We start from the raw sequence: 22,922 nt of genomic DNA, 5'->3' as shown, positions 1-22,922 counted from the left end.
CATAGTGCCAGGTGTACAAGCAGCGGACGTGCTTTACATCCAATACTACTAATGTTTAGCGGCAAAATTAGCTGGTTAAAGATACGGATATATCTGTTGTGAATGTCGAGACAGTTTTGGAATATGATCATGGTAAGGCTGCATTGAATGGGAATCATTATAATGAATCCAGGGCTAGCTTAGCTGAAAAAAGTTGTGGCGGAAGACAATTGGGTGAATGGGGCACTAGAAGACGGGCGTATTCGATTGCGGCCTTACGGTCTAGTAGTGCCTACAGGTTGTATTAGAGGCTCCTAGTTGTGGAAAATAAAAGAACCCTTGGAAGTAAATAAGAAATAAGCCTGTCGCTATGGGGGTGTGAAGCTGTTAAAGTGCTGACGCCGATGATTCTAGCAACAATGTAGGCATACCTTGGGTATGGTGGATGATCAGCCATAAGTGCCTGACTGGGCGATTGCCTAGATTGGTAAGTAACTGCGATGGAGATCAAAAATAGGTTGATGCGTATTGCGTATTACAGGCATGAGTATATTAGCAGACATCATTTTTCTCTCACTATTGATGCATGTTGATGGGTTGTTTGTGGAATTATGGCGGGCTATGCGAACTATCTATCTGCTTAGTACCAACTGACGTGGTTGAGAAGGGCGGTGTTGCGTCCACGTCGATGGTTTACGCAGTCGTTGGAGGCTTTGATCTCACCCAGCCACAGCGACCTCCATATATGTGGCGTTGTACGGGCAAAACGGACGGACGACGGACCAAACAGTGCCCGTGCGGGTACGCGTTGTGTTGTACAGTATGCGGTGAGAGAAATCTCTCTCTCTCGTATTAGCGTAGGGTAGGATGAGCTTTGTAGGAGGCAGCTCGAATGGATGGCTGCAAAAGGGCATGGTAAAGTACACAGTAAAATACGAGAGCGATAGCGAGAGCGATTAAAAACGGCCTGTGAGATGCGGGCATGCATGCATCGGTGCAGACTGCATGCATGGAGGGCCGCAGGGGCCGCCCTTGTACAGCAGGTGGTGCAGAATGCAACGGTTGACGTCAAGACTGAAATAGAAGACAACGTGCGGAGAGGATGGGGGAGACGCAGGAGTGCATGATGCAAAGCTCACCGCAAGTAAAATAGAAGGTGAGGGAGAAGAGAATGCTACTGCTGCATATTGCGCGTGCCGCACCATGCAGTGAGAAGTACATTAATGCATCTTGGAATTACATCTTGGAATCTTGATAGGTGGGAAGTTGGAAGAAGCATATTTCAGAAACAAGGAATTTAGGGACTAGTGGTTGGTGGCGGAAATCTTGCTTTCTTCCCTAGGGAAGATAGTGTAGTCATGACGAAAAAGAAACGAATGGGTTACTCCGTTGGGCGTGGAGAGGCCTATTGATTGGTCTAGGCGCACGTTTCGTTTCTATGTGGTCCTACTCATGGCCACATATTTCGCCGCCTGAAAAGCCGTGGGTTAGGTGTATGCGTACTGTATGCGCGTTGGTTGTTGGGTCCATGTACCCAACATTGAATTGAGCCTACTATTATAGAAACACGCCTATGACCTGCGTCTACCTATGAGCTGGCGCTGTAAGGCACAAGGGGAGTTTTTAGTATCGCCATTGCGACTCGTGCAGAGTCATGAAAGAAAAAGTCAAAAAGCTTTTAGAAACAGCTCGCCTGCACTAGAGTTTTAGGAAAAATCTCTGTCAGGGGCTTTGGATGGAGACTTTGGGACTAAAGAGCGGGACAAGGGGTAGAGAAAAGACAAAGGCCGGCGTGTGCAGACTGGGGAAATGATTGGGTCCAGGGGGGGATGGCACTAGAACAATGACTGATGGTGGTGTAAACGAGCAAGTATGAGGTACATGAGGGGTACTTGATGTTAGTATGTATGGCTTTTGTGGCCGGATTGAAACAGGCGAGCACAGACTGGGGGAACTGTGGTTGAAAGGCTATTTATTACAAGGGAGCTTTGGGTTGTCTCTGGAAGATGCCTGCATAGGCAGAGTACCTTAAATAAACAAAAGCCATAGAAAGTGGCGGTAAAGTAGCAGCGAGAAAACATCTGAGCCTTGATACTGGGGGCTGGCCGTATAATCTGCCTTGTGTGGGTTGATGTGCCAGTGTGTAGCAAGCAATCAAATTAAGATTTGCTAGCGTTCAATACGTGTATAGACGACCAGAGTAGAGATGTCATGTCGTCGTTTGTAGCACGTCGGGCCAGCACAGACATTTCAAGCTGCGGTAGGGATATACGCGGGTACTACACGGCTAGTAGTGTGCCAGACTGTTTTATACAGTCTGGTATCATGTTGAGACCCGAGACAAAGTGACAGAGAGCGAGACAAAGACGTGGACGTGGACGTGGAAATCGCTAGAAAGTGCATGGAGGCCTCTTTCGAAAGCGCTGCCCGTTTGCCTGCGTATGCGAGCACAGTATAGTGCCTGTAGACGATCAGTGTCCCACCCGATCAGCAGACAGTACTGTACCAAATGCAAGTGTCATCAATGGCTGTGAACAAAGAGATGCTTATCTATGATACAGTAGTGTGCGATGGCGCTGTAGCACACGCACATCCATGTAGGTGCTTGTGTTTGTTGTCAGTGTGATGAGGTCAAGCTGGCGCGTCACTGAATGTCCAGTAATACAGCGCTGAGCACGGTTGCATAATTGCCAACCGACCACTGTAGAACCACAACACGTTGCCAAGACGTAACGGCACCCAAAGCCGCCGGCACAGTGCAGCCCATATGAAGTACTCGGTACGTTGGCTGTACATGAGCTTTAGTAGTAGTAGTGCCTTAGTACCTGCACCCCTGACAGCCCCAGCAACTGCCGCCAGATTTTAGATGTGCGTGGTCAAATAACCTTGAATTTTAGTTAGGGAGGCACACGCCGTCATGATTTTGGGCTCTTGATCTCCTCCAAGCCAAAAAAACTTGTGGCCTCCTCTCTTCTTTTTCTTGCACTTCACTTCTCACCCTTCGTTGCCTCAATCTCACGGCTTTGCGCTGCTTTCTCTCGTCGTTCACTGTACGCAGCTGACGGGGCAAACGAAAACAAAGCTCCGTTCGCTTTATATTTTACGCTTTAGTCCACGCTCTCTTTTGGTTCCCCATCTGCCAGTCTATCCGCTTGGCACAGCCTCTTTCGCTTCGTTCCGATTTGATCCAACGTGGGAGTTCAAGCCACAGCAGTTTGTGCTGCTGCCTTGGTGATCTCAGGAATCATCGACGAATCAGTCTGTTCAGTCAGCCTCGCGACTCGTTCACAGTCCCAGAGCCAGGAACTCGGATCCAGCCCATGCTGCGACCTGCTGCTGTGTAGCCCACAGACAGAAACAAGCTCTTCGAGAAGCCTTGGCACGCATATCGCGGGCCCGACTCCGTTGCATCACCGAAAAGCCACTTGAACGTCTGGAGATCTCGATCCGATCTCCCTTGAACCAGTCCCGTCCTTCCTCTGTCTGCTCTGCTGAACAGCAGCTGCTCTTCTCGCTCTCTGAACACGCCCGAGTCTCTTGGCCGTCACTATTGCGGGTACCAGCCACCGTCGACCGCAAGTACGCGTGTTGTGGTAGCGGCGCCAGGGGTTCCTGGAGATTATTCACTGCTCCCACCATTCCAAGTCTGCTAGCTATCCTAGCTCCAGCAAGCCACAGCCCCCCGGCAGGGAGTGGAATCAGAGACAATTAATCTCAAATCACGGTCCCCATCGACAAGCACAGGAGCTGAGCGGCACTGCCCTTTTCGAGGCCGCCCGTTGCGCTTCTTGATAAAAGCGATCGCCGTCGCCCAGACTCGTTCTCGCACACGGCCCATCTCCAACCTCCGAGTCACCGAATCGACGCGCGCGCCAACCACTCGCAAACGACACCCAACCCGATCCTTTGACTTGGCTGTTTTCCGTGCCGGAACACTAATCACCCACTGGTGGAGTTTTGCCTGAGTGGACCGGGGCTGTGTAGCAGACCATGTCGCAATCATGTGAGTGTTAATGCCCTTTTGCCAGCTGTCTCCTGTTAATTACTGCCTATTGCTGCCTTGCTTTTTCTCTCTTGCCTTTCCTTACCCCATCGAGAATATCCGGAGCCGCCGAGCACTTCTTCTTCCCCCGTTGATACAGCACCGTCGCAGACCCTTCAATGGACCTGTCGAGGGAGCAGCTTGTTGGGATTCATTCATTGCCGCCGTCGCATCTTCACCATCACCATTAGCCCATTGTTTTTGTGTGTTTCTTTTGCGGTTTTGTTTGCTTTTTGCATAGCGTCTGTCTTTAATTTATCCTTTTTTTTTATTACCTCCTCATCTCATTCCTTGTACCCAAATATATCTGTACATTGATTTTCATGCTTCTGGTCCCATGCCGTTGAAGTTGCACGCTTCTGCTCACCAACCACAACTCACGAATGTCGTCGCACGCGACGGGGGACGATGGCAGCGAGGGGAGACATAGACTAACCCAGCTGTTCTCAGTCAATCACGCCAACATCAAGCGCCTGGCGCATCTCCACAGCCGACAGAGTGACGAGAGCTGGAACCCATTCCGGCATGTTCACTCCAAGAAGCCCGGCAACAAGCAATCCAACACCTGGGATGTCGAGCTCGGAGAAACCCAGCATGGGGCGGACCTAACACAGTCAGTCACATCGCCATATCCGCAAACAGGCATCAGAGAAGAAGAATCCGGAACTGGCGCAGGCACCGAAGAAGCTGTTCGCAAGCCCAGCAATGAGACGCAGGAGCAACTCATCCGAACCCCGTCAGGACTTGACGCCGATGGGATACGGAATCGCGGCAAGGGGGACCAGGATGAAAAGCTTGACGCGCCGCCTCTTAGCGAGACTGACAACAGCAAGACGAAGAAGCCCAATGAGACTGGTCTCTTCCGCCACGTCTACCCCAAGGAGCCTTTTACCGTTGCCAACCAGATCCAGCGAACGCTGCTCAACTCATGGATCAATGTGCTGCTCGTTGCTGCTCCGGTCGGTATCGCCCTCAACTACATCCACTCCGTCAATCGTATCGCGGTTTTCGTCGTCAACTTCATCGCCATCATCCCGCTTGCCGCCATGTTGAGTTTTGCTACTGAAGAGATTGCTCTCCGAACTGGCGAGACCCTTGGTGGATTGCTCAACGCTACCTTTGGTAATGCTGTTGAACTCATCGTGGCCATCATTGCTCTGATCGACGGCAAGGTCAACATTGTGCAGACTTCGCTTATTGGCTCCATTCTCTCCAACCTGCTACTCGTCATGGGATTCTGCTTCTTCTTCGGTGGTCTGCGTCGCCCGGAGCAATACTTCAACACCACTGTGGCGCAGACTGCCGCCTCTATGCTGGCCTTGGCTGCTGCCTCCGTCATTGTTCCCACCGTCTTCGATGCCGCCGCCAATACGCCTACCAAGGACGTTGCCAAGCTCTCTCGCGGTACTGCCGTCATCTTGCTCGTCGTCTATGGCGCCTACCTGTTCTTCCAGCTCAAGACCCACTCGCAGGTCTTCAACGAACAGAGTCAAAAGGTTCCCGCCAAGCCATGGAGCCGCGGGTCTTCAAACCCCAACATCAAGCAAGGCCTGGTGGTTCCCGCCACTTTGGTCGGCGGCCGCGCTGTCGACAAGGAAAACTTCAATGTCACAGTAGAGGAAGAGGAAGAGGAAGACCCTCAGTTGAACTTCTGGGTGGCTATTGCTACTTTGGCTGGCTCTACCGTCATTATTGCTCTCTGCGCTGAGTTCATGGTCGGATCCATCGATGCCATTACCCAGAACGGTGCTCTGTCCGATGAATTCGTTGGTCTTATTCTGCTTCCCATTGTTGGCAACGCCGCTGAGCACGCTACTGCCGTCACTGTCGCTGTCAAGGACAAGATGGATCTTGCCATTGGTGTTGCTGTTGGATCCAGCATGCAAGTCGCCCTGTTTCTCATTCCCATGTTGGTCGTTATCGGTTGGGGCATGGGCAACGACGAGATGAACCTGAGCTTCGATACCTTCCAGGTTGCTGTCATGTTTGTTGCCGTGCTGCTGGTCAACTACCTCATTGGCGATGGAAAGAGCCATTGGCTTGAAGGCTGGCTGCTGATGTGCCTCTACGCTATCATCGCTGTCTGCGCATTCTGTAAGTCTCAAGCTGCTAACATACATAGTTTGTGTGAATAAATTTACTAACGCGCCTATTCTTAGGGTATCCCAACTCCGACACTATGACCGGAGCGGCATAAGATGGAGATGGAAACGACTTTGACCCTTTTTTTTGCATTGTCTATTTCTCCCATACCTTCTTTGATACCACTCGCATTATTCGTTCGATTTTTATTTACACAAGTAATTTGCCTCCGGTTCTTTATGCGCGTTTGGGATTTATGAAAATATTTTTTTTTTATTACGCAAGCCAAAGAAAAAAAATCATCATCTTCGAAAAAAGGCGTTCTACTCCCTTAATCTACGACGACCAAAAAACATTTGTGTTAGCGATCGTGCCGAAAAAGGAAAAAAAAAGACGACCTTGACTTTATTCCTTTCGCCTCTCTTCGATGTACTATTAGAATTAACGTACAGACGAATTTTCGCATCAACACAGCAACTCTTTGCTACGTTGTATATCTTTTTTTTAAAAATACTTTTTTTTTATCATGACGTTTTGATTTTAGCTTTTGGGAAGGGAAGAAGTAGATGTGTGTGTTCTGATAGCTTGAAAAAACCCGCATTTTATGACTTGGTACAGGGATTTGCTTTCTTTCTTTCTTTTTTTTTTAATAAGTAAAAGAAAAAAAACATTGCTTGGATAGAACAGCGGACAGGTTTTGTAGGACGTTGAGTTGATACCAAATAGAATGAATGAATATTTGACTTGGAAAATTGCTACGTATTTTATGAATTTTGTTTTCTATTGGTTAGCAGGGACGTAAGGGTAACTTAGACTTCAAGTGTAACCCATTTTGTATTATTCCAAAAACTACCCCTGTGTGAAAATAACTGACAAGCTCCTACTATGAGTCCAGTCCCTTATTATTCGATATCCAATATACTTGTAGTTGGCAAATCCTTGGCCGAAGAACTCCGTATTATCATCTAGATGAACTACCTACCTACCTACCTACTTGCCTAAACACGACATGATATTACATTTCAACGAGCAGGTATTAACTTTAACCGTAGACAACTAAACAAGTCGCTTTTCAACTAAAACCAAAAATAAGCCTCCCTGTCCTCTCCTAACTTGTTCCTTTCACTTCTTCGACCCTCCCAACCCCAGCCCGTCAAACTGCACACTGCCCCTCCTCAGAAACATCATCGGACTCCCAATCCTCATCGCCGCCCCGCTATCCAGCGACGCCAGTACGCCCGGCGGTAAGCCTAGCGAGGGGATGCTCGTCTCCGGCACAGCCTCCAGCCCAGCAGGATTTGCAGTCGCCGCCGTTGCCGGCGTGCCCTGGATGATCTGGCCCCTCTCCAGGGTCTCCTTGTAGAACGCCTCGAGGGCGGTAGCGTCGGAGCAAAAGGCCTCGAGCTCCTCCTTGATGGCTTCGGGCTCGTAGAGGTGCGCGGTGGGGTTGGCTGGCAGTTGGGATGGCGCTGGCGGGTGTTGGGAGGGGATCGTGCTGAGCGAGGCGGAGGAGTTGACGGGCTTGAGAGAGGGCGAAGAATGGTGGTGGTATGGAGTGTGGTGGTGGTGATAGGGGTGATGGTGGTGCGACATGTGGTGCGGAGCATGGTGATGGTGCCTATCGGCATGGTGTTGTAACGGCGTTGGAGCGCCGCCCATGTGCATCGACGAGCCTGCCATGATCGATTCGGAGAGGCTGAAGGAGTCAAACGATGGTGCTCGCGCGGTGCCCCTTTCCATGTGGGGATGGGGCTGGTCGATTGGGGTGAAGTTTCTCGCGGCGGATTCTCGCTCTTTGACGGCTCGCCTGCCGTACAGACGGTTTGCCAACACGATGAAGTCGCCATCATCCGTTACCTGAGCTAGCAAAACTCCCGAGCGATGGATGTACTGCGTGTATCGGTAATCTGGCCGTCCCCAGGAGTATATAATGTCAACGTTGCCGGGATAGTTACAAGCCGCCTCCATGTCGAGGACAAAATCAAAGTGCCGCAAAATCGCCTTTTGGTAAAAGTACTTTGTAGGCACCGTCTGCGGGCCCAGAGAGTTGGGGTCGTAAAATGTCTCGGGCTTTTGTTCAGGCGGCTGCACGGCAAGCTTGATGGGATATGGCCTTCGGAGGGGGTTGATTTCTGTGATTGCGCTGGCCTCGCCAATGGGGACTTCCACGAGACGTAGACCGTATTGGCTGGCCTCGCGCTCCCAAATGTCGACGGCGTCTTCTACAAGCTTTGCGGTTGCATTCATCCAGTCGATCCTAACGTGGTAGCAGTTGTCTGGGTTATGAAGACGGTCGTAGTGCAGGTCAATTCGTTCAGGACGGTATGATCTCTTCCTAGGATCAACATCGTATTTTATGACCTTGCTTAGAATTACCTTGGGACGGCTTTTGGCTACATGTTGTGCTCCCATCGTAGGCGTGCTGGTCAGAGACGCTGGAGAATAGTCATCGTGCACTGACCGGGTTCTACCTGACCCAATTGACGATTCTGTCATGGGGGTAGTGGGCAAGGGGTTTTCCTTCTTCTTGCTGCCAAACCAGCCAGGCTGCTGCTTCGCAAATTCAGGAGCAAACTGGTAAAAGTAGTTGCCGTCTCGGAACCGATGTCGTCTTTCGACGTGCACAAAAAGCCCTTTAGGCTTTTCTTTTTCCTTCTCCTTTTCTGACGTTTCTTTGTCCTTGTCTTTACCTTTGGGCTCCTCCGGCACCATCAGTGCGTTGCCCAAATCCTCTGCGTCTTCACGAGTCTCAAGGTCATCAAAGTTCTCCAGAAGCCACGATGTCATATCGGAGCCGAGGAAAGAATGATAATGAAGACGCAGATGCCAGCGACGATTTCGTAGGGGAACACCGCCCTGCTCCACAGGCTGCTGCATCGCTTCGGCTAAGACGGCAAAGTTCAAGTTTGACTTCTCAAACCGGTCTTTCCTCGACACGAGCTGATGTTTCTTACTCATACCACCCTCGAGGCCCTCAATTAGGGGTAATGTTTCTAGCTCAGCTGCAATGACAACAGAGGGGTCTTCCGTTTTGTAGACAATATCCAAGGGGCTGCGATCCAGCTGTCTGCGCCCTCTAGCGGTCTGGAATCTGCGTTCAGAGGGGGGTATGTAGCGATTCTTCTGCCACAAATGAGCCAAGCGTTTGATGCCCTCTATCCTGATTTCCTCAGGATACAAGCCGTTTTGCGTCCTAGGCACTGAAGGATTATGGGAAGCCAGTGGGATGAGAACGAACCGAGCTCTCCAGAACCGCAGGCTCTCCATCATCTCGTCATGGTGGCCCGCAGCGTATGAATCAATCATGTTCCAATTACGATCGGGTCTAGGAATTTCTAAAAGCTCTATACGTCGAGCCTCATAGTCTGTATCAAATAGCGTTCGAATGGCGGGCTTATATATCGGAGAGAATCCTTCCGGCAATCCCGACATGTCTGCCGTGGGCTTCCTGACGTAGATGTTGACTTCAACCTCCGTCCCGTTTACGCACGAGAGTTGGTGAATGACGTTGCCAACGGACATGAATATACTTGTGCCGTCTTCAAGGACCTGATTGCGGGAGAAGATGTCACCAAGTTTAATCATCTTCTGCCCAAACGCCTGCGCAACGGCTGATCCGACCACTACCTGGAATCCTTGTGAAAACCGCAGGCTGATCAGCTCACTGATAAATTCCTGTCTTGTTTTTGGCTCCTCGCTCAATTCATCATCTGCGTTTTGATCCACAGTGTACGGATGTCTTTGATACTCGGTATCGAACTGCGACCTAGTAGGAAAGTACTCCGTCGTTAACGGGACGGCGGCGGGGCAACACAGAGCCTTCCATTTCTGTATCTTCATATCAGATATACGAGGGAATATGTGCTGCCAACGGGTATATAGATTTGCGTCCTTGATTTGATTCTTCTCTGGATGCGACGGGTTCAGCAAAACCAGCCAGGGGCTGACTGCTGATGTAGGCGAAATCGTTGCAGGGGGTTCCGGTGCGACGCCAACTCCGACGCCAACGCCAGCTCGAAGCTTATTCAAAATCATTTTCTGATCCTCTGGTCGAAACATGCTCTGATACATTTCGTGATCATCCTCCCCAAAGCTATCACTACGAGTGCGCGATGCCGAAGGATAAGCAGAAGTTCCTGCTTTCACATTGTGTATGCCTATATCGTGGCGGTTGGATCCGTTCCTTTTCAAGATGGGGATGCTTGGCGTTGATGACATCCTCTCCATGATAGGATCAGTGGCTTCTGCTCTGAGCTTGGTGATTGAAAATGGCGACTGGCTCCTGATAGTCTGAGGCGTAGACGGCCTCATATCTGAGCGTGATCGAGGAGTCAATGGTATGTTTGTTTTGGTAACTGCTGCGTTGACATTTTCCGTCTTCACCTCAGCCGCTACAATTTTTGGAGCTGCTATGCCAAAGCCTCGCTGCCCAAGACTAATTTGCTTCATAAATTTGGGTTGCTTTGGTGCTGAGGGGACTTTGGTAAGAGGAGCTGACTGATATGGCGCAGACGTAAACGACTGCGGCTGAGAAGGAGGCGGAGGAGATGGCAGGGTGTTTATAGGTAGCGGATCTGGTAACGTCCTCTTGGGGAAAATATTCGGCTTTTCCATCTCGGCTTGATTCATCGAGAGCTTCCTAGCAGATGGATAATTGCTATAGAGTTTCTTTTCCGGAAGTGATGTGCCCAGGATATTCAAGTCTTCCATATGGTGCCTCCGAATTTCATCAGACCTGAGACCCGCTTCCGAGCCATGATGGTGGTGACGCTTATGGTGAGTCAAGATGGCCCTGGAGTCATCAAAATCTTGTAGCTGCTTCCACCATGGTCTTTCTGAAGGTCGACCAAGTCTGTCAGGGGTAAACCTTTGAAAGCCATGGATGTTTTCGTTTATATGATCTGTAAGGCGGACCGGTGGGTTATACCAGAGGTCGTCGATGGCCTCTTGACGTCTCTTCAAGAGGCTACTATTCTCAAAGATGTTACTGGGATAATTAATATCCGAATGCAGAGGCGTGATTTCGATCTCATTCGTATCAAGGGCACTCCTCATTTGGAGGTCGTACATCCGACATCTTATTCTGAAATCGGCATCATCGCTTTGCTCCACCCTATTAGACACGGACAAAGCAACGCCCGCATATGAGAGTGCCTCATTCGATGTACCAGTCCAGAACGAAACATGCAGCCACTGAGGCAGAACATAGCACCATTCGTCACGACTACTTTGAGAATTAACATGTTCAACGCGGCGTATCATATCTCTGCTTTTGGAAGGCGAGAATGAACCGCCGCCAGACTGAAAACTTCCAACAATGGGGGTCTGCTGATTTGGCGTGCTCTCACGGCTATGAAAGGATCTGGATAGCGAATGATGGCGATCCTGAGATATATCTCCCGCAAATGAGAACCGCGGATTCCGATACTTGAATAGGGGAACGGAGTGTAGGGGCATTTGAGCCATGCAAATCAGGTCAATGCCAATGCCGTTCCCTACAAGAGCCTCTGTAGTTCTTCGTAGTGTCTCATAATCCACTTCGAAAATACCGGCTCCCGGACTAATGACGGCGACGGAGATGCCTGTCCTAGTCAAATCCCGGTCAATGTAATCGTGAGAGAACTGGGCGCATGCAAGATTGATGGCCTCCAAGATGTTGCCGTGGATGGAAAAGGAAGATTCGGCCCTGATTCGGCGGACAGGTTCATTCCCAGGTGCAGTATCCTTGGAGCTGTCTGACGGGTTTGCTGTTTGATGATGCAAAGTAATGTCTCTTCGAAAATAGTTTAGTTCTTTCTTCAACTGGAACAGGATTCTTGTCCACTCTCCGCTGGCCATCTCGCTCACTACGACTCGATAAAAATCTTTGTAAGGCCGCCGATTCCCGTACGACTGGGTTCCCGTATAGTAATCCGATTGGAGCCCGCTCTCGTCCAGCTCATTTGTCAGGCCCGTATCATATTCGACACGCGCAAACAGCACAATGCTAACCAGGTGTTTTACCTTCAGCTTAACCCATCTCTTAAACAGGGCTGGCAAAAATCCGTTGACAACCTTGTTGAACATGATTTCGCCGGAACTGTCAGCGTCAAAGTCCCACATTTCCTTGGACATTTGGATAAAGAGCACGTATCTGGCCGATTCGCTGCGAAAAATTGGCCGCGTCTCCCGACCAAAGAAGCCAGAATGAACGCTGTTTCCATCGGCAAAGATTGTGGTGACCTGAGCCTTTATGGTGCCCATGAAGAGAAGTGATTGTCCTTTGTACACCGTCCTCTGCGCAAGCTCTCCGACGGCTACCCTCCACATATCCGCTCGTGAGAGATACTGGTCTTTGAATATCATTTCAACGTGCGTCGCTTCGGTAACTGGGTGATCGTCATCAACCTATGAGAGAATGCAGGTCAGCCACATCAAGTCAATCACAACCAAATTATATGTCATAGAAGGGGCGTGAGCGTACCGGTGTCAGCAGCACAATGGATCCCTTCTTCATCCCAAAAGTGTCTGCAATGTGCTTCACAACATATACTTCCGCCTCGGGCTGCCGGGCCTTGACCTCCTTGGGCATGTCCTTTGCGACAAAGATGTACTGATGCCCCAGGCTGTTCGGATCGCAAGGACCGGCATTCTGGAATCGCAGACTGCTATTATCGTCATGCGCCAGCTTCTTGAAGCTTCCGAATCCCGCCGACGACTTTGACAGGTCCGACTTGACGACAGCAATGGACATCAAGGTGCCCGGTTTGATATCGCCGCCAATCAGGTCCAAGTTCAGCAGCACCTCGTCTCGCGAATACCCTTCGTTGACTGTGACGGTGCAGTAGTGCTCAGCCTTGCGCGGCTTCTCATCCTTGGTGTCCTTTAGAGTCGAGTGCGTGGACATGCTGCCTGGCGAGGCCGCCGATACTGATACCTCGGATGCGCGATCCGAGTTTGTGCTCGACTGTCGCAGATGATGGGACCATTGCGGTCCCCTCCGCGGAGCCGATGGTGCTGCGCCGACATATCGGGACATGGAGTCGGCTCGGACGCAATCACGATGCGAGAATCATAGAGGAATTGGCTTATGGGAGCATCGCTCGCGAGCAGCTACCGAGACGATGCTTATCAGCTCTGCCGGTGATGCAGTCGCGCGACAGTTGATGATGGCAGATAACGGTACTAGTTCAGCTCAGCGGGCGGCAGAAATGGAGCTGTGGCAGCCAAAGGAATTTCACCGCCTGCTCATTTCATCCTCCTAAATGTAGGTACCGCATGCTGTCTCAGTGGGGCAGAAGCTTTTGTGGAGACTGAAGATGAGATTAAACTCGCCGTGTCTCATAGCACAGTGTTTACCCGGTGAACTGACTCGGATGGCAAAGTCTGCAGAAGCTCCGTCTTATTTGTATAAAATATTTGGTCTCGCTGATATCTATTGATAGCTTCAGTAGCATTTGATGGTGTGAACACCGGATTTGCGTGACTCGAAGTTTGCATTACTGCGTTTGCATTACTGCGTTTGCTTCTCCTCGTCTCACTGCGGATGGCCCTTATTCCCGGCAAGCAAGCCGTATCGCTGCTATGCTATGGCTTGTCAAACGGGAGATGCCGAGAAAACAAACAGCTAGATGACTTTACATGTGTAATAGCTTTCCTGGCAGAAATATCTTCCATTTTTGTGGCTTGGCGAAGGCGTACGAGGCATAGGTACTACGACGCATAGGTACTACGACGCATCACTTAGAACATCACAACGGTGTACAACTGTCCTCGGATCACCGATGGCCGAGTCGATTCGGAGCTGTGGTGACCAATATCCAGCTGAGAACTCCATCTACGCGTCGCCATAATACTAGCTCCGAAGCCCCTAGTTATCACCCCCTCCCTGGCGGCACAGCGTTGCAAGTCTGGTCAGACAATGGGTTTAGTGAATGTTAGGACAAAATCCTTCTCACATGCAAATAGTAAAGGCGTATGAAGATGGAAAATCCCGGATCGCTAGGATCAGATCATAGGTGCCTTTGCGCTGACAGGAGTCAAACGTATCTTGGCTAGTAACCTACCATGTAGAGTCGTAAGTTTGACTGTTTGGTAGACGAAGACACCCATTATTGGCTTGGCCCTGTATCTTTGTATGAGAATAATAACCCGAGCCCTTGGTTCTCTCGCGTTAGAGCACGCATTCTGTGGAAGGTTCCGCATTGATCGAAGGTAGGTTGTTGCTATTCTCGATCGGATATCTGTTTGTGATGGACGGCCCGGAAGTGGCTCGGAAGTGCCCCGAAAGCAACCCAGAGTGTCCGCCGTGATTCCCAGCATGGCATTTGACACACTGAATTGTCAAACGCTACTTTGCAGGAAGCGATCCGGGCCGCTTTGATGGTAAAGCTGCCCGTATCCTATCCAGCCGTGTGGTGAGCAAGGTGGTATTAAATAGCCCCGCCCTAAACATATTAGAGCTCCCAAACGGAACCGTGCGTTTACCAGCCATTAAGATCCCTATTTGAAGTGTCGCGGCCGACTGTAAAGTTTCTCATCCCCTTTCCTCGACAAAGCTCGCCGTGGTCAATACTGGTTTCAAGAGTCGAAAGAGAGCACGATATCCCCATCAGCATTTTCACTCGCAAAGAAGAAACAGATAACACCCCCTTTCCTGCCGCAGCATGGCGATTCGACTGAGTCGTAAGCAGCGTTTAATCGCGACAATTGCCATTTCGTTTTCGTTTTTCGTGGCCGAGCTTATTGGTGAGTTTCTTCCGCCGTGTTTCTAGATAACCAACCGTTCTGACCTCAGTGCACAGCCGGGTTTTATACACACTCTCTTGCGCTGATCGCCGATGCGTTCCATTATGTACGACAAGTTGATTTCTGAGCGGAGGTTCTTGCTGATTCGTTTGTAGCTGAGCGACTTGATTGGATTCGTAGTTGCTTTGGTCGCCGTCATAGTCCGTTCCCCCTCCCCGATTGCTCAGAAGAGCACAATAGCTGATGCGTCTGTCGAAGATATCTGAGCATCCAACCCCGCCACCACAAGAATTAACATTTGGATGGGCTCGTGCAACTCTTTTGGGCGCTTTTTTCAATGGCGTATTCCTTTTGGCGCTCGGCGTTAGTATCCTCGTTCAGGCTATTGAACGGTTTGTCAATGTGACAGGTGAGAGGCAGCATTTAGATGGCAGAACAGTTGAATCGAACTGATACCTATCCAACCGGCAGTCGTCGATCAACCCAAGATCGTTTTGATCATTGGAAGCGTTGGTTTGGGGCTAAACTTGCTGGTGTTGTCCTTTCTTCACGGTAAACTCAACCCCAAATCATCTTCATGGCTGTGCGGGAAGCTGACATGTGGCCTTTCAGAACACGATCACGATCACGGCCACAGTCATGAACACGGTCATGAACACGACGCGCACGAACACGATCTCGATCTTGATCGTAATAGCGGCCATAGGCAAGAAACGCTGCGCGAAGAGGACGCTGCCACCAAGACAAACAATGGAACAGCGCTTGAACCAGAGGCGCGATCAGTATCGGTGAGAATTCTTCGTTGTCGAACGGTAGATCTCATCCTGACAAGAAGACCAAAAGACGTTTAGTGGCCACTATGAGCACAGACATGTGTCGGTCGCACCATCCCGCCCTGGTAGAGACTTGGGCATGTTTGGCGTCTTCGTCCATGTAGTTGGTGATGCCATCAATAACATCGGAGTCATAGCATCAGCTCTCATCATATGGAAAGCCCATGGAGAAGCGAGATTCTATGCCGATCCTGCAATTGGCGTTTTCATCTCTGTCATGATTTTCTTGACCGCTTGGCCATTGACGAGGAACAGCGGCCGCATCCTGCTGCAAACTGCTCCTAGCGAAATAGTCCCTGATGATATCAAGCACGATATCGAAATGGTAAGTGCAAGCACCTGTCTCAGCTTCTGTTGCAGTGACGATGAAGGCTGATGATGAATGCTGCGACAGATCCCTGGTATCGAGTCTGTTCACGAACTTCATATCTGGCGACTGGACCAGCGCAAGTCTATTGCGACTGCCCATGTCGTCGTTGATGGTAGAACCGTCAAAAGTTTCGCAGACAAGGCCAAGGTAATCATGGAATGCCTTCACGCGTACGGCATCCACTCGGCAACACTGCAGCCAGAGGTCCGTCCAGACCGCAGCGAGCCAGAATCTTTGAGCACGTCGGTATCTGTGGGCTCAGATGCTGGAGCGCCGACGCGGAGACGCCCAGATAACGGCTCGAATTGTCACATGCTGTGTGGAAGTCAATGTGGCGGAATGAGGTGCTGTACGTCGATTCAGGCTTCCTAAGCCGCCGGCATTACCGGTTCAAGAGCATGATTTGTGGTATGTGAAAAGAGCCGCAAGCTCCATCTTCAATAGTATAAGGTGGAACAGATTGAGAGAGTAGCTATTGCAGCCTCTCGCCCGCGTTCACTGTCTCGATAAATCCGCGCAGGGATGGTGGTTAACATACGCGGCTGTCGGGAATCTTGACATCCTGCCAGACGTAGCGAATGCGCCATTCACTGTTGGCGCGTTGTAACTCGATTATTGTGATAGGACGAGGATCACAAAGCAATGGACAGATTGTATTGAGCGAGTATTTTTAGGTGGAGTAGAAATGAAATTGAAGATTGAAAAAGCTTTGGACGGGATTTCTAATGTCAGTGCTCTCCGTAGTAAGAGGCCATCAAGGTTCTCGCCGGCCCCGCTCGGTTCTGGCGCTGACACCCTCTTATTGTCCCAAGCTATTGCTGCTTGTTTACAATTTACAATAATGCATCTTAAGCTATCCGTCAGTTCTTTTCCTCCTATTACTGCTTTTTTTTTGTGCCTAAGCAAAAATGACGATGTCATGAGATAGAAGGAGGCGCCGTCGATTATGGCCAACAACAGGTGAAAAAATGACAGGTATTGTCGATGAAGCCACCAAATACAAGAACAGGACCATAAATGATGCAGATGACCTCCCTGAAGCGCCGTCCAGTCGCAGCAAGGATAAGGGGCGGGCTGGTTGAAGTTCTGATGATGAGAGTGTCCCCGAGTCTCCGGGAGACGAATAAAGATCCAGACCCAAATGTTCGAAGAGACTAGCTGACTGGGCGATAAATCCAGCGTGTCAATCAAAACCGCCAAATCACATAGGCCACACACAAAAGAAATCCATCTTATGTTCTTTATCCTCAAGGCAAATTTTCGATGTTATGTCTATGCCTCTATCTATCGTCATCTTCCCACTATATATCGATTACTTTGGCAGAGATATCTAATACAGTCTTTAGCTATTAATAAACAAGTAACATGCACTTTGAAGATCAAATCAGGAGCTATTGCTGTCCAAGATGATTTTTGACAATATCATCCAGTAGTTTACTGTCTAACCTGGTACGCGTCTCAATGCCATCTTCATCGCTAAACAACCGAATACGAACGCAATGATACATGTACTTATGCTTCCAATACTAATTCAACGCCACATCTTACCCATGTATCCCAATCTCATCTTCCTCTTTCTCATCCATCTCCACCTGACACATGTCCCATTGCTGCCAACCCGGCACAAGCCCTCCCTCTTCCTGATTCACAACCCAACCGCCACAGGCAAGGCACACCCACGCCTTCGGACCATTTCCAGCCTCAGCCTGTTCCGGACTCATCGACGAGTTCGCCTCATGAGGCGGTTTATCAATAAGACAGCTTGGACAGATGTTGCGGCCAAATGTCTGCAAGCACCACTCGCGCATCTTCGCAACCTGGCCCACGACCAAATGGCCAAACCGACGGCGATGCCTCGCACAGAGCCGCTGAGCAAACAGCTTCGTCGCGCACGCGCATCCCGTCAGGGGCATGGCCTGGCCCCTGAAGTAGATCCTGCCAAGGGACGTCTCGAGCTCGAGCTCCGTCTTGGTGTAGTAGCTGTCGTTGCAGTCGCCCCAGATGTTGACCGCGCCGACGATTCTGCGCCGCAAGACTTCACCGACGCTCTCGCTCACTTGGGCGGTGCAGTCGGCGCAGAGATATGCGCGCATTGCAGACACTTCCGTGCTGGCGATCAGATGGTCTGTTAACTTTTGCGCGCTCAAGTTGCAGCAGACATTGCAAACGTGTGGCGAGTCGTCTCCATGCAGCAGACATTGGCAAATTGAGTCTAGAGCAGCGGGTTTGTTGCATTTGCCGTTGGCTCTTTTTTCGGAGCAAGTCTCATCGCCGCCTGGCGTAAAGGGCTTGACGTCCTCTGGGATGAGGCTGAGGAAATTGCAAAAGGGGGAGTCAGGCTGTTTTGGACCACCCAGGACGAAGCTGTACGGAGTGGGTATGCTTGGCTTCAGTCGCGGCATAAACATGGCTTCTTCTTGTAAGATGCTAAGCGGATTATGATCGATATATTCTATATCTTCTAGTGCTGATGAGGCTTCAAGTGGCAGGAAGTCAATTTGCATAGACGTATCCAAATCTTCATCTCTATCCACCAGGAAAAGACTGGGATCTATTTGGGAAACTTCAAACGGGCTAAATTGCAAGTGTGCGGGCATCTGGCTGGAAGGAGCTGCAGCATCAAAGTCAAACATGCTCTGTGTGAGCAACGTGGGACATTCAAAGGGAGGCGAAGCGACTCCATCGTCAATCATGTCCGAGTTTATAAACTCTGAGAGCCAGCCAGGGGCGCTGGTATCGAAAATGAGAGGAGCTGGATCCGAAGTCGTGACATCGCCGCTATTACCATGAGCATTTATACCACGGTTAGGATCAGCTTCATCATGTTCTTCGTCACCACCGCCATGGTTCGGGAAATCAGAAAAGAGCGCCGACACAATCTTCCCATCCCGAATATCCTGCATCTTCTGCCGCACAGCCTCTACTCGCTCTCGATAGTGTCCAAGCTGGTCCATTGGAACTGCCTGAGGCCAGCGATCCTTGATCCAGGCTGCAATCTGCTCTCGAGTGATTTCACTTGCTCGGCCACTTACACGCCCTCCCTGAGCTGCATCTCCATGAGGCGGCGCTCCCGGCGGGCTCAGAATAGACCGCAGCTGAACGCCCATCGTGGCGATGAAGTTTCTGTTCTGGTTCTCGGGGATGCCGTAGATGTTTGTGGCTGGACCTACCCAGTGCTCGATGGCTGATCCATCTTTGGGATCATCAACTCCGCCAGCACCGTATCCCAGGGCGAGATAATAAAGAGGTCCAGGGGGAGGATCCAACCGCCCTTTGATGCAATGTTTGACCGTGTCTCCTACCCAAGCATCACACTCATCGCCATGCTTGACGCACGAATCGCACGGCCGCTGAAGATCGCAGTTTCGTCCTGCTTCTCTGCAGCACTTGCATTCCACAAAGGGCAAGAAGCCTCCAATACCAACCCTGGCCAGATCAAAGAGAGGATAGGACGTGTCGTCCCCGGCGTCGATACAGTCAACACCCAGTTGAGTACAGCGATTGCAGCTGTAAAAGTACGAGCTGGCATCGGCGCGGCAGTGTTCGTGATCGTCTTCCCAGCATCTCTTGCAATAGCGACGTTCCGGGTTGATTCTCCTACACTCGACAAAGCCCTTGTCAAAGACTTGGAGATTGACGGCCCACGTCCTTGGTAGAGTCAGCCTCTGCGGATTGGCAACAACTCGGCCACCGCTGAGACACGTCAGGTTGTTAGACTGGCAGTATGAGCAAGCCTGGTCCCAGGTTGAACGATCTCTGAGCCAACTGCATCCCACAGTGGCGCCCTTCTTCGTCTTGTTCTGGCAGACATGGCACTCTGCGCGGATCCATCGAGCAGCGTCAATTCGAGAATTGGGCCGAGCTTCCATCTCTTGGCCGTTCACCGTACACTTGCCGTCTCTGCAGGCTTTTGTCAACGTGCAGCCATAGCCAAGAGTCGAATCAACGTTGCATTGATTGACCATCTTGGTGTTGAGGCATTGATCGCAGGTTGGTGGCCGGTAGTCCATGGGATCGGCAACGCCGTACTTGCGCCAGACATTATTTATCTGAGGAGGCTTGCATCTGTGGCCAGAGCCGGGATTCTGTGAACGATAGTCAGCGCAGTTGGAGCATTCGATGAAGTTTCCTTTCCACCCTTTTGTGTAGTCGCAGTATCTTTGCTTGCACATTTGTTTGCCAATGGGATCACGCATACAGAAATCGCATCTTCTCAATGCCACGGGTTTCTTTGAGAAGGGTGGATTGCTGCCATCTTGGTGATTGTCATCTCCACTGCCGTCTTCGTCTTCGTTGTCGTCTTCATCGTCACCGACTGTGCCCTTTTTCTTTGGATTTAGCCGATTACGGGCGTTTTGTACTATGTGTGATAGAGGTTGCTGCTTCTGGTCAGATCGATTGCGAGTTATGCGTCCAGTATTGGTTCTTCGCAGGATCCTATCCTTGATTCTGTCTGCAATGGTGGCCATGGTTGTAAACTCTTTCACTGCCGCTCTACACTGAGAGTGTATTGATGCGGGTGGGATCCTCGACCTACGATGCAAATGCAGATGTGCACAAATGACTTGCATTATTTTCTCATCCTTATGGCACAAGTTTACTTTATAAGCCATTCTGGGATACGCAGCAAGTACAAAGCGATGTCTTTGGTTCATATTTAGACGGGACTTGGGCCATTTTCATAATGATACAATTAGGAAATCTTATGAAATGCCTTGCAAGTCCGATGTCAAAGAAACTCATTATACAGTTGATGGCTTTCATGTACGTGATCATATTTGGCACAAGGGAGACAGAAAAAACAATAGACCAGGGATATTATGAAGTCACAGAGAATTTACGCAGAGTTAAGATAATAAATTGATGTGAGTTAAGCAGTAAACAACGAAGGTTACTACAACATCTAACAAAGAGATGGTTGAACAATGCTCTTTCAACGTAACCCCCTGAATTGCGCCTTTCATCTAGTCTATGAAAACGATCCTTTGACAGTCATTCGCAGCTCAAACAACAACATCCACCGCTCAAACAATGTCCTTTTTCAGAAACACGCACGGAATCACCTCCTCAACGCCCGTCTTCGGATCAACCCACGTATACCCACGCTCATTCCTCGCAATAGCCTGATACCCCTGTCGCACATACCACTCCTCGTTGGACCTGAAGTCCTTTGCCTCAATCTTGCGCCCATTCATCTCAGAGTGATAGGCCAGATATTGCGGCGTTGTCTGATACTCCTTTGTCGAAGTGTCGAGCGCCATGGTCGTGGCGTTGAGAGGTGGGCAGGTGGCCAGATGCTCGATTTGGTACATTGCCGAGCGGCCGAAACCGCCGGATTGCATTGTTCTGAAGAAGAAAAAAAATGAGATCTTGATAACTGGGTGTTGCGGCTTGAGAGTTGGAACGTACCGTGAGATGTAGAGCGATTTGATCCATACTGTAGATTGGGGAAGTGAGAATTGTGTGTTTCGCTCTGGATAGAGATCGAGTGCGATGTGACCGATTGGCATGAAGGTTGTGAGAGTTGGCGTTCGGGATGATTTGGCCAGAGTAGTTGCTGTATCGACGATGGCTTCTTTTTCCTGTTTTTTGATGAGTTGAATAGTTACATCTTCTGAGAAGACTCCTTTCATCTTACTGTCGGGTATTTCGCAATATGCTTTGCAATCAACTCATCCTTTCCCGCAAAGTCATCGCTGAGTTTCTACAACATCCCATCATTATTAGCCCAGGCTTTCCTCACAAACCCTCAATCAAAAGTTCAATCTCACAATCCAATAAAAAAACTTCTTCCCTTCTCGCACTTTCACCTTCCACTCGTCAATCAGATCCTGGTCCCACGTACACGCCACGCGCTGCTCGTATAACCGCTGCGCATGGATGTCGCTGTCGGGATCCCAGGGAATAAGCTCGACGTTGTTGTATTTTGAAGAGGGCATTGTTTCCGGAGGAGACATTGTAAGCTCGGCGTTGACTTTAATGTTTTGTTTGCTGATCCTTTCTCTGCGTGCGTCTTCTTTTTGCTTCATCAATTATGTGGGCAAAAATCCGACTTTGATTATGAGTAGAGAGCCAGTCAAGAGTTAAAGATGAGTTGTCCGCAATCAACGATATTTAAAGTCCACCCAGCATCAAACGGATTTCGGCCCTTAATTAAGTCCCCAATCAGGCAGACCATCGCTCTAGTACAAACATTTCCCAAGTCAGTTTAGAACTCCCAAGGAATTGGGACCAATAATGCCCCTCAGTCACTTGTACTTTCAAAAAGAGCCTAGGGCGCGCCCTCTCTTGTTCTAAACACAAATGTATGTTGCTTTAACATGCTCCGACAGTCTGACTCATGCGCCAACACACGCGGCAACGGGTTCAGAAGCCGTTGAACCAAGCTTTCGACTAGATAAGGTAACTTTTAGAGTTGTGATATACGGACGTACATATGCGCATGAAATTGCAACTACGTCTGTGTCTTTCGCTTTCAACGTCCTCTCTACACGCTAAACAGGCGCAGCTTATAGTTATGAATAAGCCCTTGTTCAGCACTCTCTCATCTCACCTCAACTGATCCTAATCTAGGCATATTGCCGAAAAGCGCAACTCCATCCCTTATCAACATCCTTCAGATATAATCCGATATTATTTCTTCCTATTTCCATCTACATCCTCCCTGTTAAATATGTGGTGTCTATCTACTGTAAAACATTTGGATATTTGCATAATCTGCCTCCCCATAGAACAATCCCGAATTCCTTCCCACCCAATGGTCCCTCGGCTCCAGATGTCCGTTCATCAACATAACATGACGTTAAATTTTCGCTCCCTCAGCTCAATGATAATCTCTCTTGTCTTTGAATCTTCCCTTGATTCTGCGCCTCAATGCCAACTTCAGGTT

General features: G+C 49.9%; 5 protein-coding genes across 5 annotated transcripts; 2 read left to right on the top strand and 3 right to left on the bottom strand.

The window, feature by feature from the left end:
- Nucleotides 1–4,404: 4,404 nt before the first annotated feature.
- Nucleotides 4,405–6,218, top strand: TGAM01_v208749 (hypothetical protein; the record flags this gene model as incomplete). Its single annotated transcript, XM_018806440.1, has 2 exons — nucleotides 4,405–6,115; nucleotides 6,181–6,218. The coding sequence occupies 2 exons, from the start codon at nucleotides 4,405–4,407 to the stop codon at nucleotides 6,216–6,218; spliced, it is 1,749 nt and encodes a 582-aa protein (XP_018660267.1).
- Nucleotides 6,219–7,225: 1,007 nt separating this feature from the next.
- On the bottom strand, nucleotides 7,226–13,121 carry TGAM01_v208748 (hypothetical protein; the record flags this gene model as incomplete). The annotated part of the gene is made up of 2 exons (XM_018806441.1): nucleotides 7,226–12,490; nucleotides 12,567–13,121. 2 exons carry the CDS (start codon nucleotides 13,119–13,121, stop codon nucleotides 7,226–7,228), a joined length of 5,820 nt encoding a protein of 1,939 aa, XP_018660268.1.
- A 1,627-nt stretch (nucleotides 13,122–14,748) lies between these two features.
- TGAM01_v208747 (hypothetical protein) lies at nucleotides 14,749–16,505 on the top strand (the record flags this gene model as incomplete). Its single annotated transcript, XM_024550399.1, has 8 exons — nucleotides 14,749–14,830; nucleotides 14,887–14,936; nucleotides 14,986–15,030; nucleotides 15,089–15,239; nucleotides 15,302–15,618; nucleotides 15,674–15,988; nucleotides 16,058–16,350; nucleotides 16,397–16,505. 8 exons carry the CDS (start codon nucleotides 14,749–14,751, stop codon nucleotides 16,503–16,505), a joined length of 1,362 nt encoding a protein of 453 aa, XP_024404870.1.
- A 1,072-nt stretch (nucleotides 16,506–17,577) lies between these two features.
- TGAM01_v208746 (hypothetical protein) lies at nucleotides 17,578–20,502 on the bottom strand (the record flags this gene model as incomplete). Its single annotated transcript, XM_018806443.1, has 1 exon — nucleotides 17,578–20,502. The coding sequence occupies one exon, from the start codon at nucleotides 20,500–20,502 to the stop codon at nucleotides 17,578–17,580; it is 2,925 nt and encodes a 974-aa protein (XP_018660270.1).
- A 555-nt stretch (nucleotides 20,503–21,057) lies between these two features.
- Nucleotides 21,058–22,062, bottom strand: TGAM01_v208745 (hypothetical protein; the record flags this gene model as incomplete). Its single annotated transcript, XM_018806444.2, has 3 exons — nucleotides 21,058–21,615; nucleotides 21,672–21,737; nucleotides 21,805–22,062. The coding sequence occupies 3 exons, from the start codon at nucleotides 22,060–22,062 to the stop codon at nucleotides 21,058–21,060; spliced, it is 882 nt and encodes a 293-aa protein (XP_018660271.2).
- Nucleotides 22,063–22,922: the final 860 nt, after the last annotated feature.

This window comes from Trichoderma gamsii (assembly GCF_001481775.2).
Source record: "Trichoderma gamsii strain T6085 chromosome Unknown Scaffold_38.2, whole genome shotgun sequence".
Taxonomy (NCBI): Eukaryota; Fungi; Ascomycota; class Sordariomycetes; order Hypocreales; family Hypocreaceae; genus Trichoderma; species Trichoderma gamsii.
Note: the sequence above shows the minus strand (reverse complement) of the source record. Positions and strands in the feature narration are given on the sequence as shown.